The 18,543-nt window shown below is 48.2% G+C and overlaps 1 protein-coding gene and 1 long non-coding RNA gene across 2 annotated transcripts in view; both read right to left on the bottom strand.

The window, feature by feature from the left end:
* Window positions 1-1,118: 1,118 nt before the first annotated feature.
* On the bottom strand, window positions 1,119-3,930 carry LOC116076850. Its single transcript, XR_004113111.1, has 2 exons — window positions 3,838-3,930; window positions 1,119-1,371 (listed from the first exon to the last, which is right to left on the bottom strand). It is a non-coding gene; the product is annotated as an uncharacterized LOC116076850 (long non-coding RNA).
* A 1,967-nt stretch (window positions 3,931-5,897) lies between these two features.
* Igf2r (insulin like growth factor 2 receptor) overlaps window positions 5,898-18,543 on the bottom strand; it is an 86,713-nt gene continuing 74,067 nt past the window's right edge. The window contains exons 37-48 of the mRNA XM_031350826.1: window positions 17,718-17,879; window positions 16,800-17,007; window positions 16,380-16,526; window positions 15,631-15,865; window positions 14,865-15,001; window positions 13,844-13,958; window positions 12,671-12,817; window positions 11,984-12,171; window positions 10,561-10,747; window positions 9,527-9,670; window positions 8,570-8,639; window positions 5,898-7,588 (exon numbers count right to left, since the gene is read on the bottom strand). Of these exons, the coding sequence (XP_031206686.1) occupies window positions 7,172-7,588; window positions 8,570-8,639; window positions 9,527-9,670; window positions 10,561-10,747; window positions 11,984-12,171; window positions 12,671-12,817; window positions 13,844-13,958; window positions 14,865-15,001; window positions 15,631-15,865; window positions 16,380-16,526; window positions 16,800-17,007; window positions 17,718-17,879 (2,157 nt within the window). The 3' untranslated portion in view covers window positions 5,898-7,171. The remainder of the gene's footprint in view (window positions 7,589-8,569; window positions 8,640-9,526; window positions 9,671-10,560; window positions 10,748-11,983; window positions 12,172-12,670; window positions 12,818-13,843; window positions 13,959-14,864; window positions 15,002-15,630; window positions 15,866-16,379; window positions 16,527-16,799; window positions 17,008-17,717; window positions 17,880-18,543) is intronic.

Below are 18,543 nucleotides of genomic sequence, written 5' to 3'. Positions count from 1 at the left end.
GGGAGCTGTGGGCTCTTCTCCTGTGGTTTGGCGTAGCCAAGGGAGCTCATGGCTGCATCTAAATCTCAAGAAGGCACTCACTGAGAGGCCATTGTTTGAAGCTGTAAGGGTAAAGCCTGTATATTGGTAGAGACTCCAAGAAGTTGGAGATGACAGAGCCATGAGACATCTGTCAATCAGAGCTTGGTACAAGAAGTGGAACCAGTCTGAGAGACATATATGTTACAGGCAGCTTTGGGAAGGAGTCATGTGGGCCCTTTGAAACTGAAGGTCCAGATAGTGAACACAGAGGATTGGGGGTTTGTTCTGATTTTTGTTTTGTTGTTTGTTTTTAGCTTTGGTCTAATCTTTCCTTACTATGCCCCACTTCTCCCCAGTGTATATCCATGTATATTCGTGCCACTGTATATTGGAAGTATATGATTTGCTGTTGTTGTTTTCTCTTTTATAAGGGATCACTATTAAGAAATTGCCTTAAGTGTCAGCAGAGACGTTGGACTTTTAAAGTGTTGAGATTATTAATGACTATGTGGCTTTTTGAGTTGGATTATAAGTATTTTGCATTGTGACATGACTGCAGATCCCTGGGTGACAGAGGCTAAATGTGGCTGAAAGGAGAAATATCTCCCATAGGGGATGTACTTAAACACTTGGTTCCCTGTTGGTCATTCTGTTTGGGGAAGTTATGGAAACTTTAGGAAGTGGAGCTGAGAGAGGGGGGAGAGGGAGAGAGAGAGAGAGACAGAGAGAGACAGAGAGAACATTACTGGAACAGATTTTGAGGGGACTATAGTTTCACCCTACTTCCTGTGTGTTTGCACATGCTTTGCTCTCTCTCTCTCTCTCTCTCTCTCTCTCTCTCTCTCTCTCTCTCTCTCTCTCTCTCTCCCTTCCCTCCCTCCCTCCCTCTCCCTCTCCCTCTCCCTCTCCCCCCTCCCCCTCCCCCTCTCCCCCTCCCTCTCTCCTTCTCTCTCTCTCTCTTTCTCTCTCCTGTATGTAGAGGAATATATGATCAGCCAGCTTTGTGTTCTTGCCACCATGCTTTCTGTGTCATGAAGAACTCCACCTCTTTGCATCCAGAAGCCAAAATAAACTCCTTCCTTGGGCTGCTTTCAGTCATGGTATTTTATCACACGAACAGAAAAGTCACGCAGCTTACACATGCCGACAGACTTAGGAGTTCCTGAGCTTCCAAGGTTCTTTGCTCCAAGGAACTCAGAGCTGGTCCCCTCCTGCCTAGGTGTCTACTAGCCGGTCTTCTCAGAGGGTACTCCACGTAAGGCAGTGCCGTAGCTCCTCCCTCTCCATCAGCTTTCTTCCTCTTCATAAGAGCTCAGCCTATGGGGCTCTACTGGAAGGGCTGAGCACATCCTGGGAGAATGGAGAAAGGCAGGAAAGTAGGAAGGTAAGCATGAGGGATAGGATGAGAAGGACAGAAGGAAGGCATATGCAAAGCCCCACCCCAAAGAGCAGTCAATGAGTTAACTCTGAGCAGGATAATTGTCTTTTCTGAGCCCCCAAGATACACACTTCCCTGGAGGTGTCCTGTGGATGTCTGCAAACTAGCCAAGATGCAAAGGTCCCACTTTGAACACATACTAGAAGACAAGAATAGAAATCAGCACCCCTCACTGTCCCCACACCCCCCCACACCACAAGTGGCCCCATGCCCACTTCTGACTTATCCATAGACTATAGCTTCCCTGGTCTGAGAGGAGCTATGCTCAGGCCTTCTGTCTTTTGTTTGGACAGGGACGGGCAGGAGGGGGCTTTCTTAGCCTATGTGGTTCCCCTTATCTTTACCCAGGTCTATGGTTCTAGTCCACATGCAAATGGCCCGATATCCTAGGCAATTTAAATTGCAAGACTCCTTCCTGAGAGGGACCCATGCTCTGATGAATTCCCAGGTTAACTCCACATTGTAGGTGAGAACCCAAAGCCAGAAGGGCTGATGATATAGTTTGGATGTGTTTTTCTGCCAAATCTCAGGTTGAAATTTAACTGTTAATGGAATGGTATTGAGGTGTGGCAGTATTTAAGAGATACTGGGTAATGCTGCTGCACCCTCATGAAGGGATTAAGGCAGCGATTCACAACTTCCCTAATGCTGTGCCTCTTTACATGTTTGCTGACCCCCCCAGCCATAAAATTATTGTTGTTGCTACTTCATAACTGCAGCTTTGCTACTGTTATGAATTGCAATGTAAATATGTTTCCGATGACTACCCCTGTGAAAGGGCCATTTGGGTCCCTAAGATTAAGGTTATTCCCAAGAGACAGGCTTAGTTATAAGAACAGGCTACTATGTAGCATCCAGTATCTTTTTCCCCTCTCTTTCATGTGTGTCCATTGGCCCTTATTTCTGGCATGAGTGAGCAGCACGGGGCCATACTAGCTCCATACATATTCTTGGACTTTTCAGCCTCTACTGTGAGCCCAAAGTAACCTGCTTCCTTTAGACATGACTAGTCTGCAGTGTTTTGTTATATATACACAAAGGTCACAAGTCACCTGCCCTGAGTCATGTCTCAGTAATTCATGAACTACCCAGACATCAGTGACCCATTTTCCAAAACTTCCTATGCATCAGCTCTAGACACAAATTCCATGTGGGTACCTTCCCCACTGTTGGAAAGTGACCCCCAGATGCTACCTCCTAGAGCCAAGGAAGGGATAGGAGTGTGGGTTGGGTAGGGGCGTTAGAGGTGGGGGTGGGGGTGGGGGCTTGAAGTAAGTACAGGAACAAGAATAGAAGCTGGACTCATCTGGAAAGGAAGAAGCCAGGTTCGAGGGCAAGCCTGGATCCTATGAAGTACTGGTTTCCCAGGGTGCTCTAGGTGTGACCCAAAAATCCAGGTGACCTTCCCAGAGGCCATCCGCAAAATGACCCAGTCATGCAGAACTGAGGGTTTGGGGAACATCCACACTAAAGGGGAAAAAATCAGCCATGACTCAGCAAGGAAGCTGATGGGAACCAGGCAGTTTCCCTCTGTCCTGTCATTTCCCTCCACGACTTTGTTGCCACTGCTGTTGTTTTGAGATAGCCTAATGTAATATCTAATGTATATATCATGAGCATAATATCTAATGTAGATAGACTGTGGTGGTTTGAAGATGCGTGGCCCATGAGAAGTGGCACTATTAGGAGGTGTGGCCCTGTTGGAATAGGTGTGGCCTTGTTGGAGGAAGTGTGTCCCCCACTGTTGGTGGGTGCGCTTTAAGGGAACCTCTTCCTGGCTACCTGTTGGAGAGATTCAGTCTCTCCTGGTTGCCTTTGAATCAAGATGCAGAACTCTCAGCTCCTTCTCCAGCACCATGCCTGCCTACATACTGCCAGGCTTCCCCACTATTGGACTAAACTTCTGAAACCGTAAGCCAGCCCCAATTAGATGTTTTCCTTATAAGCGTTGCTTTGGTCATGGTGTCTCTTCACAGCAATGAAACCCTAACAAAGACAGACTTGCTATAAATGCAACTGAAGTTGATTAGATGTTCTGAACCTTGTTCCTCAGCCAAGTGCTGGATGACAAATATGCATCACCACACGTTGTTTCTAGTTTGTTGGACCCATGTGTACAAGTGTGTTCTTCCACACATTCACATGTGTGAGACCAGAGGTCAACGGTATGTGTCTTCTGTCACTCTCAGCTAGACAGGGATGGTAGGTGTCTCAATGCCCTCGGACTGGCTCAGCAGCAAGCCCCAAAGATCCTTCTGTGGTGCCTTTCCAGCAATGGGACTGTAAGTGGATGCCAACACACCTGGCTTTAAGGTGTGTGCTGGAGTAGATGAAATCTGAGCAGGGCGATGAAAAGAAGTCATGGGACAAGATCCTACCAATTTAAGAACTTTCCAGATTGAGGCAACTCAAGATAAGGCATCTGGATGCAGCAGTTTCACTCAGCTCTTCACTGTGCCAAAGGCCAAAGCTCCTCACTAATCTCCACCCCCAGCAGGACCCTGGCTTTAGTAGGCTTGCAGTGTGATGTGCCCATGCTCACACTGGGTGTGGCACTGGAGTCACAGAGAGGGTCCTGATCTGTAGGAATGACACGCTTAGATGCCCAGTGATGGTAGTCAGGGGTGAAACTTCATCAAACAACTGAGAAGGCATTCTTTATCCTGTGTAACCACAGACCAGAGGTGAGGGTGCAGCTTCTCTTTCCTCCTTTGTTGAGTATCACTGGCTCTATCATCTATTTTCCCTTTCCATGCTAGGCAGCTTCTGAAACTTTAACTTCTGCTGAGACTGGCTCAGCAGCTGCTTGGCCCTCTCTAGGCTTTGTGCAAAGGCAGCTCCATTCTCTTCACATCAGTGTGAGCGCTGTGCCTCTGTGCTTTGCCTGCTCCCTGGAACCAAATGACTATGTGGTCTTGCTCTGGCAGAACTGTTATCTAGAACCTACAAGCTCAGCCAGAGTGGGGTCAGCATGGAGCCCAGACAAGATACACAAAACACACAGCATGGGCAGCCTAAGATCCAGTGCCCCTCAGAGGCTGAAATAGGATTTCTAAGAAGTCTGTGTCCTTTATGCCACCCTTCCGACGGGCTCTGAGGGCAGTGATTCTTCTTGGGGGGTGGGGGGCAGAAGGGAGCAATAGGCCATGGGTTCTTGACTATTATCTGCAGGTATTCTAACAGGCCATGTGCAGCCCTTCCTAAGGACTTGGCTGTGTAGTATTGTTTAGTGGGAGAAACTGTGACTTCCACGTGCCCTGATAACGGCCTCGTTTCCACTCCTCCATGATTTCCTTGGCAAGGGATTGCATCACCCTTTGCTCTCCACTCATTCCATCTCAGTATTCAACACTCAAAAGAGGAAGCACAGAAAACCTTGCTAAAATAAAAAAAAAGAGAGAGAGAGAGAGAAAGATTCTGGTTTCTCCTATTTGCTGTCAGGTAGGTATGGCTAAAAGATCCTGTACCAACAGCTGACAAAGGTCACTGGTCTATATTCTCAAGAGGCTGGAGAGAGGAGTCAGGGCCAAAGTATCCATACCTCTTAGCATCCCCTCTTCCCAACTGAGGGCCAGAGCTAAGCCCTCAGGGAAGGAGCAGAACCTTACTCTGCCACTGAGCTTACCAAGTGGCAATGGATCTCTGCAAATGCCCCGTGTACGGACAGGAGGGGAGAATGGCTGGAAGAGTAGCCCCTGGAGAGAATGCCAGAGCTTGCCTTATACCAAAACACCACAAGACATGGGCATGGTAACATACGTGTATAACCCCAGCACTCAGATGAACTTCCAAAGGCAGCAGAGGGTCATCTATGGCTTCAGAGCAAGAAGTTGTTCTAGGCTCCAGTAGGCAGGTTACCATCTCAAGAGTATGTGTGTCGGGGGACCAGTTTATATATAAGCACCACAGCAGAGCTGATCTGACAACTCACATGACTACTGTCTACAAGGTGGGTTGGCAGTGTACAGAGCACACACACACACAGGACACAGACAATTCACACCCTAGGCATGCAGAGTGGCACACTTGAACTGTTTCTGGTATCTAACTGGTCAACAGACACTTCAGACAGCAAAAAGCGACTCATGGGGACTTTCTGCTTCCGAGTCAACTCTCAGTGAGTCAAGGTGGCAAACCATGCATTCACTTGGGCTTTTCTGGCCACTGGAAATGAATGGCAGTTTTGCTTTGGCAGACAGATGGGAAGAGCAGAGAAGCAGAGCCTTATGTGGGGAGAATGTAGCCCTGAGATCCAGGTAAAGCTGAAGACAAACTTAGCGGCTCCAGGGAAAGGTGTGGAGTCACATTACAGGACACTCACGTAAAACCCAAAGGCGAATGCCTTCTGAAACGCAAACAGAAGCAAAAGCCAGCTCAGAGTGGCCACCAGCTCAGAAGTCATCATAATTGGGGGTGAGGGTGGGGTAAATCACTTACACCTAGTTAATAATTTATTTTTATTGAAATTGAATACTTCATATTACAGTAAAGTTGATTAAAAATGAAGAGAAAAATCAATTTTTAAAAATACACTCAATGTAAAATCAAACAAGCTAGCAAAATCAGGCATAAACCAAGAAATTCTGCGGGGTACTTTGCTTTTGGGTATGTAAATATCACCTATCTACAACTCTATAATGTGAGAAGTCATTGAACACATCAAGAAAGAATCCACAGCCAGTGGACTGGGCCTGCCCTTCCATCCTGGGACTCTGCCCTAGCACAGCCCACACACAACACTGGCCCACCGTGTTTCACGGTGTCTGTAAGTCACCCTGTGCAAATTAAGGCTTCTTATAGGTCGAATGGGTGATAAACATTTTCCCCCTTAAAAAAAAAGCAAAAAGCACAGTAAAGGTGGCATTATGAGAACCTGAAGAGATGAGACCTACAGCCCAAACCTGAAGAGCAGCTCCTCCCCAAGAGCCTCTACTCCATTGCGTGCACAAATACCCACTCTGGGTGACGTGCTGGGACTCACCAGCTGGCAAAAGCAACACCCAGTGGGATTCGTGCAAAGAGCTGCAACTACAGAGATGAGGTAGGGCACGGAGCAGGCGGGTCTTCCCAAACCTAGGCACTCGGGGACCTGTGCATGTGTGTGTGCCCTTACAAAATGCAAAGCGAAGAATAGAATACTGCAGCTCACTAAAGTGTGCATCAAGGACCAGTTCAGGAGCCCCGTACAATGGCTCCAGCAGACTGCCAGCTTCACCTTATGCCCTTGCTGGCAGAAGAAACTGGTTTTGTTTTGTTTTGTTTTTCTCCTTTTTCGCAAACCTGAGTAGTAATTGTCAAAGTCAATAAATAGGGGAGAGAATTACAATGCTAAAAATATAAATGGTTACCCCGTAGGGTCTAAAGCAGCAAGGGTTTTTTTCAAACACAGCCCTCTGTTGTGAGATGCATGTGGCCTGGGCACCTGTTGGAAGCACACAGCAGCTATGATCGTAAGTGAGGACTTGGGGCAAAACCCTGGGCACGAAGTACCGCCCTTTGGCCGATTCAAGCAACACCTTGTTCCATTGACTGTAAACGATCATGAAGGAGTGGTGCCCACCTCCCCCATCCTCTCCCCCATTACAGAAACTCTTCCCTTTGAAGCAGTTTTGTTAAAGGCAAAATGACAGACGCATCATCGAGCTGAAGTCTTATTTGGTTGGAGGTGCTTGGCTGTCCATGGCTCCACCTTCTCCTGTAGGCACCACGGAGTTAGATGTGTAAGAGGTCCTCATCGCTGTCGTCATGGAAGGACACCAGCTTGGCAGGGGCTGTTGGCTTGCGCTGTCCAGGTCTGAACTTCCCTTTTCTGGCCTTCTCACCTCGGACCAGCCCCATCCTCTCACCCTCCCTTTCCTTCAGGACCTTGCGCTGTGGGTTTCTCAGGGGCTGTGAGCTTTCCACCTCGGCTCCTCTGCCTGAGTGAACTTTCACCTCTGGGATGGTCAGGACCTCATCCTCACTGTCTTGGTCATCTCCATGCAGGGAAGTGAGAGCGTCTGCTTTCACCGCCTTGGTGGTGATGTGGCCATTCTCCTGCCCATCCTTGCCTAGTCTTGGGGCTGGCACCTGGATCTCTTCCATCAGCCATTCTGTCTCATTCTCATCTGTCTCCTCCTCCTTGCTGACCTGACAGAAAACAAAAGCAGAGACCATGAGACTCAGCAAAGATAGCTGTCTGCTGCAGGAGAGCTCTCCTGATACAGGCTACCCTAGGACCTCTCTGTGGGGCAGGAGAGGCACAGCCAAATGAGCAGGCCAGGCAGACGGGACCTGACGGGCTCATGATTGTTCAGCAGTTCTGGCAGACAGGGACTCTCCTGGGCCACTGTGTACTAAGGACTGGGCATCCAGTGTGTCAGAGAAGCCACAGGAAGGGCTTATATCAGGACATTTAACTTTTAAATTGTATTTATCCATGTGTATGCTGTGAGTGCGCGCGCACAGGGAAGGCTTGGGTGTCAATTCACCTTGGTTCTTTTGTTTTGTTCTGGTTTTGAGATAAGGTCTCATACTGGCTTAGAGCTCACAGCAGGCAAGGCTGGCTGGCTGCCACACAGGCCCAGAGCTCCACCAGCTTTGAATACCCTACTGGCTGGGACTCTAACATGTGGTTTGTGTTGTTGTGGTTGTTGTTGCTTTGTTTTGTTTTAAAAACATGGGTCCTAGAGGAAAGCACTTTACCAACCATGCCATCTTCCCAGCCTCAATTTACTTTAAGAAATGATTTGGCAGTATGTATGAAAGCTAGCAGCACATCTGTGGCCTCTTTTCAAAGTTTATCAAAGTTTATCTGAAATCACCCAAATGCCGAGAATACAGAAATTCCATCACTATGGCTTTTTTTTTTCTTTCTTTCTTTCTTTCTTTTTTTTAAAAAAAAAGTTACCCAAAGCCTGGGAACAGGGTAGATTATCAGATGATCTAAAGGAAATCAGCTGCAACTGTACTTCGAGAAACTTGAAGGCAGAAAGTCCACAGAAGTGGTGTCAGGGTGAGAGGTTTCTTCCCAGTGCCAAGCCACCAACATACTTTTCCCAGCATGCAGGATAGGCTCGGGCAGCACGGGCAGCCCTGCAGCCAGCAGCTGCCCCACTCAGTGCACAATACCTTTGAGTACTTGTAGGACACGCCCGAGCTTCTTCTGCAGCAATTGGTCAGCTTGTTTAACACAGTTTCCCTGTCAAAATGGAGACCACAGCAGAATGAGCAGAGACAAGGGACCCAGCTGGCTGGCCCTGAGTCTAGTCTATGTAACTCCTAAGGGCTGTGTCCCACAAACACAGCCCTCCCCAGGTGAGGCATTTGGGATGAGTAAGAAGTAACTGTGAAGGCATAAACCAGAACCTCAGGGCTCAGCACGAGGCAGACGAATGAGTCTCACTGCACCTCAAGATTCACAAGGTCGGCAATAGGAACACACTTTCCATTTGCCCAGACTTCTCTGATGTTGTCTCCCACAAATACACACCCATTGCTCTTCCTGAGCCCCAGCCCTGCCTCTGAGTTCATTTCTGAGCGTGGTTGGCTCTGGTCAATACCCTCAACCATTTCCCAAGAGCCTAACTTGTGACATAAAAATCTGAGGAGAGCATGCCTGACATACAGAAGGTGCTTAATTAATGCTCACTTTTTGTGACATGGAGGAGGGTCAGCTGATCAGTATAAAAGTCTGCTCACATAAGATTCTTAATTTCTTATTAGTTTTTGGGCTTCACACATAGCCCACCTGTCTTAGACCAACCAGCACCAGTGAGAAGGAAGCCTGTGGTGTGTACACCCGGTGTGAACTAGAACCACATCGGCATCTATGGACAATGTCAAAGTTCTGGACAATCTCATGCCATGTCATGGAAATGGAGACCTTAAAAGGCAATAGTGACTACGTTTTGGAATTCTGAATCTAGATGCTTGCTGTGTCAGGCTCAAAACCCAAGCCTGTGTCCAAGATTTGATGTGCTACTTGCCCCGCCCAGCCCTGCCCAGCCTGGCCCTACCCAGCCCAGCCCAGCCCTGCCCAGCCTGGCCCTGCCCCACCCAGTCCTCCTACTATGCTGCCCACCTTACCTTCTCTCCTTCTTATGAAGCAGCAAGGCAAGCAAACAGCCAGTCAGTGCCACCAGGAGAAGACTGAGGACTGCCCCAACAGCCTGACTCCGCTCTGAGAGTCCTTTATACTCTGGCCCAGCATTCTCATCATCAAAGTCCACACTAGAAAGAAATCACAAGGGAAGAGAGGATGCTATGTCAGGAACTGTGTATAACAACACTCCCAGGAATCCAGGGTCCAGGAACCTGCCCCTACTGAACAAACAGCAGGTGAGTAAGCCCTAGCCCAGGACACATGATCCACTAGACACAGAAAATAATGTGTAGAATGCCCTGAGGCTGCATTTAAAGCAGTCAGCAACAGGCCAACTGGCAGATGGTACGTACGGCTTTAGGGATCAGGAAATAAATACCAGGAGCTGAAGATGTGGACCAGCCAAGGACATCATTTCCTGTGGGTCTGCCCAGCCCTGCAAAACCCTATGGGCCAGGCAAAAGCAGAGCTTCTTATACTGGGCCACCTTAGGACCTAGCTCCAGGGCTTCTGGGTAGAGGGGATAGATATCTAAGACAGGTTGGCTCTAAAATGTCTTCAAATTGTACCATTTTTCATTGAAACTAAGGATTACTTACAAATAAATGGGTTTTAGTTTCCATATGCAATATGGCCCCAGACACAAGACTACCAGTTTCCTCCCTCTCTGGACTGGAGGCCTCAGAACAGAAGCACAATCCCCTTGATGCCCACCAAACCCAGCCTCTGGAATGCACTCTTGAGGCATTCAGAGAGAGTTTCTCATTTGCTTTGCCATGTCAAATGGACACTAGCGCATACAGAGAATGCTGAAGGAGGTACAGCCAGCCCTGCTCCCCAACAGCTGAGGGAAGCATAGTCAATACTACTTGGGACAAAGAGCAATGGTAACCATGCCACAGACCAGATGGCAGCCAATCTTTTCCACATCTATATCCTCCCCAGGGCTACACCTAGGAGACACACACATGCTTACTCTTGAACAGTCACATGACAAGGACATGGGTATCACACTCACCCCAGAGGACACACAGCTGAAGTGTACCAGGAGAATAGGTACTGGCAGTCAGCAGTCTCGTGGCTGAACTCTGGGATCCCATCCTTCACCAGGGGGTCACAGTGGAAGAAGATAGTGGAAGAAACAGACTTGGTCTTATCTTTTCCACACTTGGAGGAAGAGGTAAACACCACATCCAGATCTCCATCTGTCACACAGGAAAGGAGATACCACAGTATCATTAGCATCCACCAAGTGGATGCTTTCATGGTCTGTCAAAGTTGGCACAGGCTTAATGGTAAAGGTGCAAACCCTTCCAAGTCCCCATGTGTGCACTATGCCTTCACAGCATTCATTAGGCCCTAAGCAAGTGACAGCTTTAACCCCATTGGCTGCTAGTAGGATTTATGGTGGATGGCCAGGAGGTCTCATTTCTACCTGGAAAGTGAGACTGACCACCAGGGCACAAACTAATTGTGCCTAGACACTTGAATCCATCAAGGTCCTGAGTTCTGAGGCTCAGCGAACAAACACAGCTGGCCAGCAATACATGTAGGACCTCACACATCACTGTGGAGATGGCTGCAGCACATCCTAGATCCACAAGGGAGGCCAGAGGAAGGGCTGTACCTGACCCTACCCCTTCCATGAGCATCTTGACACTGGTGACTACTGTCTAAACATTTACTGTGATCAACTGCATGCATAAAGACAATAGCTTCCAGCTAATTCTAAGAGTGTCCAATCACATTTCCAAATGGGACTTAGGTGGAAATGAAGGGACCCTGATCTAACCTCACTCTATCAGCCCATGTTCTCTTGACCATCTGGAAATGCAATTTTAAAAGTTAGTAGGGCCACACACTTCAAAAAACAAATTACAGGAATTATAAGTTAAATGATAAGTTATTTAAATATAGAATACACATGTGACCTGCCAGGAACATAGTCACATGAGCACAAGAATGACTGGTGCCATCTACAACCTTCCCACACCTATCTCACTCAGCTTGCCAGGATTCCTCCGTCCTGTGTGTGTGTGTGTGTGTGTGTGTGTGTGTGTGTGTGTGTGTGTGTGTGTGCGCGCGCGTGTGTATGTGTGTGTGTGTGTGTGTCCCTCTATCATGTGGGTCTCAGGAATGAAACTCAGGTCTTCAGGCTTGGCAGCCGGGACCTTACCCCCTTACCCACTGAGCCAGCTCCCTCTTTGCCATTCTCTAACATTCCTTGCAGTTTCTAAATGAGAAAGTAGCATGTTAATGCCGGGCCACAGTGAGAGTGTGACTTGTGACTGTCTCCTGCCTTTGCCCACCAGAGTAGCACTAGCTCATAAAGGGAGCTGAAATCAGTCTGAGATTTCCATGCAGTGGGTTTGTGGATGAGCATTTGAAGTTCTCCCTTTGAAAAGCTGTACACAAACCACTGACAGGAAACAGCAAGTTACCTTGGACGTAGTACTTGGTCATGTCAGAGGTGCCTACTTTCCTGCTGAAGTGCTGGTCATTGGGCTTCACCTGGCAGATGTTGGCACCAGAGCATGCAGGATTAGAAGAGCTGGTGATGGAGGAGAGCTGGATTTCATACAGGTAATTGTCCCCATTGGTTCTCATGTCCCCAGAGGCGCTGAACAGCCTGAGGCAGAGGAAAATAGTGGTCATACTCCTTCCTTCCTCTGCACGATCCAGCCAGACAAGGCTTCAGTCACCTGCTTGTCCAGTGTCACCTCCTGGAATGACTGCACTATCACACACTGTGAACAACACATGCAGTGCACTCTGCCCTGCATGGCTGTAGGACCCATGAACACTGCTAAGAAATGGACCTTACTTTATCTAACATGCTGGTCAGCCCAGAAGATTCCTTGTTCTCTGCATGTTCCGAGAGCCTTGGCTCCAGCCCCCGGGCTTCCCAGCAGTGTGGGGAGAGGGAAGCTGCTTTTTATAATGAATTCACCACTGAGTGTCAAATGACAAAGAAGCAATCCTTTTGCTTGGTCTAGGCTGTACTTGATCACTTCCCAACTGTAACTGAAGCATAGACTGCTTATCTGGCAGCATGCCTTCAGGGCAAGACTTACAGTTTTGTTCACTCTGAATGTGTGTCAGTGCCAAAGAGGCAATCTTTCACTTACTTAAAATAAATTTCCCCGAGGCTGAAGCTCTTGCCGGTCACAGGGTTGGTGAGCGTTCCATTCACCATGTTCACCTCCTGAGGCCTCACAGCGCAGGCAGCCCGTGAGTACCAGTAAAAGTAGTAGGTACAGCTGTCAGCATCAAACCTGAGAGGGAGGGAGAAGACATGCTTACCACCGGGCCACACACAGAAAGGCTATGAGACACACAACACAGCTGGAGAGGCCTAGAAGAAGCAATCGTCTGGGTTCTGAAGGGTCTTTGGGAGCCACAGCTGTTGGTCCCCAACAGAGCACTGTGTGAGTGACAGCTCTGGGCCAGGACAACTGTCTTAGTCACTATGCTTCAGCATAGTAATGAGGATGACATTCAGTGCCTGCTGACCCTGGGGACACAAACCTGTGATTCCAGATTCCAGCCACTGAGGAGACAGAAGTAAAAGGTGGCAAGTTCCTGTCATAGTTACAGAACAAATCCAAGGCCAACCTGGACACTTTAGTGTCATCCTGTCTCAAAATAACAAGACAGCTGGAAGTACTGCTCAAGAGCAGAGCACTCACCTGGTCTGCATGAAGTCCTAGGTTTAACCCCCACCCCCGTATTGAAAAACCAAACTCAATAAAAATGTCTTAATATATAAAGCTGGAAATTCTGCACCTAGACTTTTACAAGTAGTATCTTAGTCTCAAGTTAAAAAGACCCTTTCAAAGCAATTTCCAAAACAGGAGCACACATACTCCCCCTGTTGGCCACAATCCCTCTAATGCCATCCAACAACTGCCGGAAACACACTATGTAATCATTCAAACCCAGAACCTGCTTGTTAGTGGTACAATCAGCATCCCCTTACCTCTACCATGACACTAAGGGGCAGCAGCAGCCAGTCCTGCACTGCTCAGGCTAGCATCAGCAGCTCCAAAACTTGTTCAGGAGTGGGTTTAAGGCAAACCAGGCTAAAAGGCTGAGGTGGCCATGTTACGGAGTACCTTAGCCCTCCGGTGGGGTAGGGATGCCTCCTGTGGGAGACAACCTGTCCTCTAAGTCCTCAGTCTCAGTGGGCATTTCTGCCACAGTGACAGTCCCAAAGACCGTCTCATCTGTGTACACATCCCCAACTCCCACGTGGAAATGGGGGGAGGCAAAGAGTCACAGCGTGCTCCTAGGTGGCTCACCTCTTGAAAGCAGGCCTGCCCACAGTCTTTGCACAGGTCAATTCGATTACAGAGGATGCAGTCTTATTCCCACCACAAGGGTAGCCTTTTGAGTAAGTAACAATGACCGTTTCATCTGAAACATGAGACAATGAGTTGGTGTCATTTTAATGCACTGCAGAACAATGTCAGGGTTTAAAAATCTACTGCAAAGGCAAGTGTCAGCTGTCCAAAGGTGTCCTCCATACTCAATGGCAGTCACTGGCCCATACACCCATACCACCATTACCAAGGAAACAGCGAGACCACAAGCTTCCTGGATCCTCAGGAACGCTAAACTTCCATGGCCACACCTATATGACTAGCATCTGGCTCCACAGGAGTCAGGAATTTCAGGAATAGAGGATTCCTAAGATGTGAGTTTGTCCACCTGGTTCATGTGTTGGGACTTTAATTCTCAAAGGGAGGCCACTTTCTTGTCTGAGTTTGTGATTAAAGGCCATGGGAATTCCCTCAGAATCCCCTCTCCATTTCAATACCCATGTCACCATGTAGTTCAAGCAGCACAATCAGGATCCTACTCTAGCCTTAGAGGCTGAGCAGAATGTCCAACCCCCAACACAGCCTTGTCAATTGTGTTCCCTGTCATGTAATAGCAGATCCTTCCCCCTGGCAAGCATGTATTTAAACTACTGCAGAGTGTCATGATTACTATCCAAGGGCTTGAGGGACTACACAGCAACCTGTACAGTGCCCTGTGTGACTGTGGCTTTCTTAGATGTGTGTAGATGTGTTTAGAGGCCAATGTGCATCCAGAACACGATCACCAAAGGTGCTTTAATCAGGCTACCTATACCTCAGAGTATACAAAATCGCATGTATTTCATGTTCCAGGAAGTGCTACCCACATCAACTAGAAATGCTTCAACTAGTCATGGGGTTTCCACCAAAGCTCAGGTGCTTTCTGTCACACCAGGGACAGCCTCACTTTGCTAATCTTGATGCAGCAACTGAGTCAAGTACAAACACTCCAGAGCCTTACCTATGACTTCCAGTTTTTGTGTATGAACAAGCCCCAAAACCTGGGCTTGACCAGTGGCACTCTTCTTGCAAATGCTGGCTCTTTCAGAGCAGTCCAGGGGACCTTTATATACTCTCTGGCACAGATTGATAAAGTACCTACAGAATGACACAAAGGGGTGCAGAGAAAGGGCAAGTGAAATTTCTCCTCTGTGACACTGGATAGACCTTGGAAGGTGACTGACTCCCTGATAGCCTTGGGGGTGCAGAAGACATGGAGAGTGGAACAGCCATACAGAGTAGCTGACTCAACAGGCTCATATGCAGTGGCATGTCCCCATGTAGCCCAGACATAGTGCAGAAAGAAGAGAAGGCTCTGGAGGTATAGCAGGCATGCAACTATAGTCCCCCAATTCACATCCCTGATTTTCAGCACAATCTGTGAGGCTCAGGGTCCCTGGCAGAGCAGGCACTCCTCACATGGAACAGTCAGGGCAATGAGTTCAAAAGGCAAAGGCAGTGCTAAAATTGCTGCCAAAAGTCTTAGAAAACCTATCCTGCCCTCAAACCTGAGCAACAGGAAGCCCTTCACAGCTGTCAGGGCTCCAGTCTCCATGGGTGCTCACCAGAACTCCCCATACACTAGGATTTCATAGTCACTCACTGACATCTAGACTGTCTCTTAATGAAAACCCCAAACCCCACAGGTATGTATTATTCCTGACCCACAGGTATGTATTATTCCTGACTTTGCAAATTTGAGGGACCACAAGCAGTGGCATACTCACGAGTTTCCTTCATGCACAAAGTCCCAGGACCCCGTGAGGGATGAGAGCAGCCGCAAGTCATAGGTCTTATGCTTCTGAACAAACTTGCACTCCATCTTCTTCGGAGGGCAGACGACTTTTGTCTTCCACTCAAATGTTACCTCACACCCACGATCTTCACTGAACACTTGTGGCCTCCCAATATCTTCACTTTCATCACATGTAAATATGATTGCAGACATCCGGTAGCTGTTGGCTGGGGAGCAATAGTGTGCAAAGGTCAGACCGAAGATGGGGCATATACCTTGACTTCTCCCACCTCCTATTAATTCTGGCCATTTTCCCAAGTGCAGCTCTGGCCATAGTTTGTCTCACTCCTGAAGATCTATCCACAAACAGACTCAGTTCCCTCAGACCACACCAAGATACCTCCTGGGAAAGCATTCAACATTTGACTACACACTGATAATGACAAGAATTTAAAGAATCAGCCAAGTATCTGTAACAGCCTAAAAACTCCAGGAGCTAGACATCTGCCATGAGTCAAATACTTGTCCTCGATCACACAGAGAACTACAGAGTGTCGGCCTTCATACCACTCTCCTTCCACCTCTAAGTTGCAAAGGAACCATGGTGCTCAAGTTTGGCTCTCCCTGAACATCACCCTTAGCTAACAAGAACAAAACTTATATAAGAGAATCAAGGCCTTAATTAGCTTGGCCATCCATAAAACACCTGCTCCCCTCCCCCAAACTCAGTTCCCCACTTACTCGGTCTACAGAAGCCCCACTCGTGGTCACGATCATAATTTGCAGTTTTGCTACACCACAGTTTCGTCCGTCCCTCCAATACACATTCTTCATAGCTCTTCCCTTTGTAAATGAAGGGGAAGACACAGGGCTCGCCATCATCCGTTTCTGGGAGGAAGGAGGCATGGATTATATAGAAGCATCAGCGCATCAGCTGTGCCTCCCTAAGAAGCTGTGTACTTGCCCTGCTAGCCAGGATTCACCCAAACAGACAGACAGCAACAGACAGCATCATGTTCCAGACGTAGGTATTCACACCAGGTAAAGTGATGTGGCAGGGCAGAGTGCTCACAGGTTCGAAGCTTCATTCCTCAAGTATTTTCCTGCTAAGTCTAAACTGTTTACAAGAAATTTGAAATTGAACATACTGTGAAGACTTACCTGGAGGGCAAGGATCACCATTTACGTAACTCAGAATGACCGCTTCATCCTGGTGCCTGTAATCCAGCTGCATCGATGCTAGGCGCCCGAAAGAAGCTCCTTTGCTCTCAGAGAGCAGACAGACACCGCCATCCTTGCAGCCTTCCTGGTCTAAGCCAGCTGCCGCTGTGCACACCCCTATACTGTATGTGCGAGCATCCCGAGTAACCTGCAAGGACAAATAGCAATGTGTGGCTGACATATGTGAACAGAGCACGGGCTCCTACAGTTCACATTCCTGTACCTGAATAGGACCATGACTCCCTGCTGTTTTCCTGGGCCAAGGCCACCTCCAGAGGTCACTAGAAGTCATACTGGGCCAGTCTCTTTTCTATCTTGTTCTCTCCCTGGTGGCGCAACTGCTCTCTCCAGCCAGACCCTGCTGCTCTGGATCCCAGGTTCCTCCTACCTTCTAGAACCCAGCAATTCCTCAGCTGGGATATAGAGCAGACAACCCACACATGGCTTTGCTTTCTGTACTCACTGTACTCATGCAGAAAGGTATCCCTGAACTGCAGGCACCAACTCCTGAGAAAGGTTCAGAACTCAGCATTCACCAGGCTCACTGAAAGCCCCTCAGCCCAGAGATTCATACATGAAAGGCTCTGCACAATGCTGCCTTTTCCACTTGTCTCCGTGGTTGGCAGACTGCATCTCTTTACCTTGAGCTCAGTCTGGCCACTTAGTGATTTTCTGTGGTTCCCAGTAACTAATCTTGCCCTGGCCCAGGGGTATGTATTCCAATGCATGTCCTCAAGTCACTCTGCCTATTACCCACCTGGGCCTGCCTCACAGGTTACTGATTCTTGTCTAGCCCTGTCTGTGTGAGAGCGCCCTAGCCCTCTGGAGGCTGGCAAGGCTATCGGAAGGCAGGCTTACCTTGAAAGTGCTTGTGGAGAGGCTGGTCAGGTTGAAGCTATAGAGCAGCTGCTCGTCTGTTACTGCACAGCCCTGTGTCTTCACTTCATCAGGACAGACAATCGGAGTCTCCCACTCAAACACAAAGTCACAGTCATTGGTTCTTATCAGCTTAGGAGTTCCCTGTGGCCAAGAAAAACATGAGCCTTTTTTTACATATGTAGCCTAGGCTGGCCGAGATCTTGTGATTCTCTTGCCTCTGCCTCCTTCAGCACATCCTACTGGTGTGAGCCACCACAACCAGAAAAAAACATGTGTCTTAAAAACCACAGTGTGAGTACAAGATTACCATACTCTCTCCTGGGAACAGTGAGGACATACACCCCTACCACACACTCACTACATATGCAAGCACAGCTGAAACAAAGAGCAGGTCTGCATACTTCATATCCAGATACCAGGAATGCTCGCTCTTGCTCATTCAGCAGTAGCAGAGAGCAGCCAGGTGGTCAGGAACTCCATGTACATTTGCTGGTGAGCTATTTACTGAGTCATATGGGCAAAGAGCTTCTACTAAAGATGAAAAACACTGGTAAGGATGAAGAGTCAGCTGCTCAGGGCACTGCTGCCCTGTGAATGACAAGGCCTCAGTGCATCCCAGATGTCAGCAGGTCAGAGCAGACAACAATCCCACCTGCTCATCTAGTTCTGAAGGATAATAAAGCTAAGTAATGAATGATGACACATGCCCAAAAAAGTCTAATCAGAAAACTGATCACCTTATAGTTTAAAAAATAAAGATATTTCAACCTTTTAATGTGTTCAGAATCAGTGCTCAATAAATGTG

Source organism: Mastomys coucha, unplaced genomic scaffold (genome assembly GCF_008632895.1).
Source record: "Mastomys coucha isolate ucsf_1 unplaced genomic scaffold, UCSF_Mcou_1 pScaffold5, whole genome shotgun sequence".
Taxonomy (NCBI): domain Eukaryota; kingdom Metazoa; phylum Chordata; class Mammalia; order Rodentia; family Muridae; genus Mastomys; species Mastomys coucha.
The sequence above is the reverse complement of the archived record's forward strand: the minus strand, read 5'-3'. Positions and strand labels throughout refer to the sequence as shown.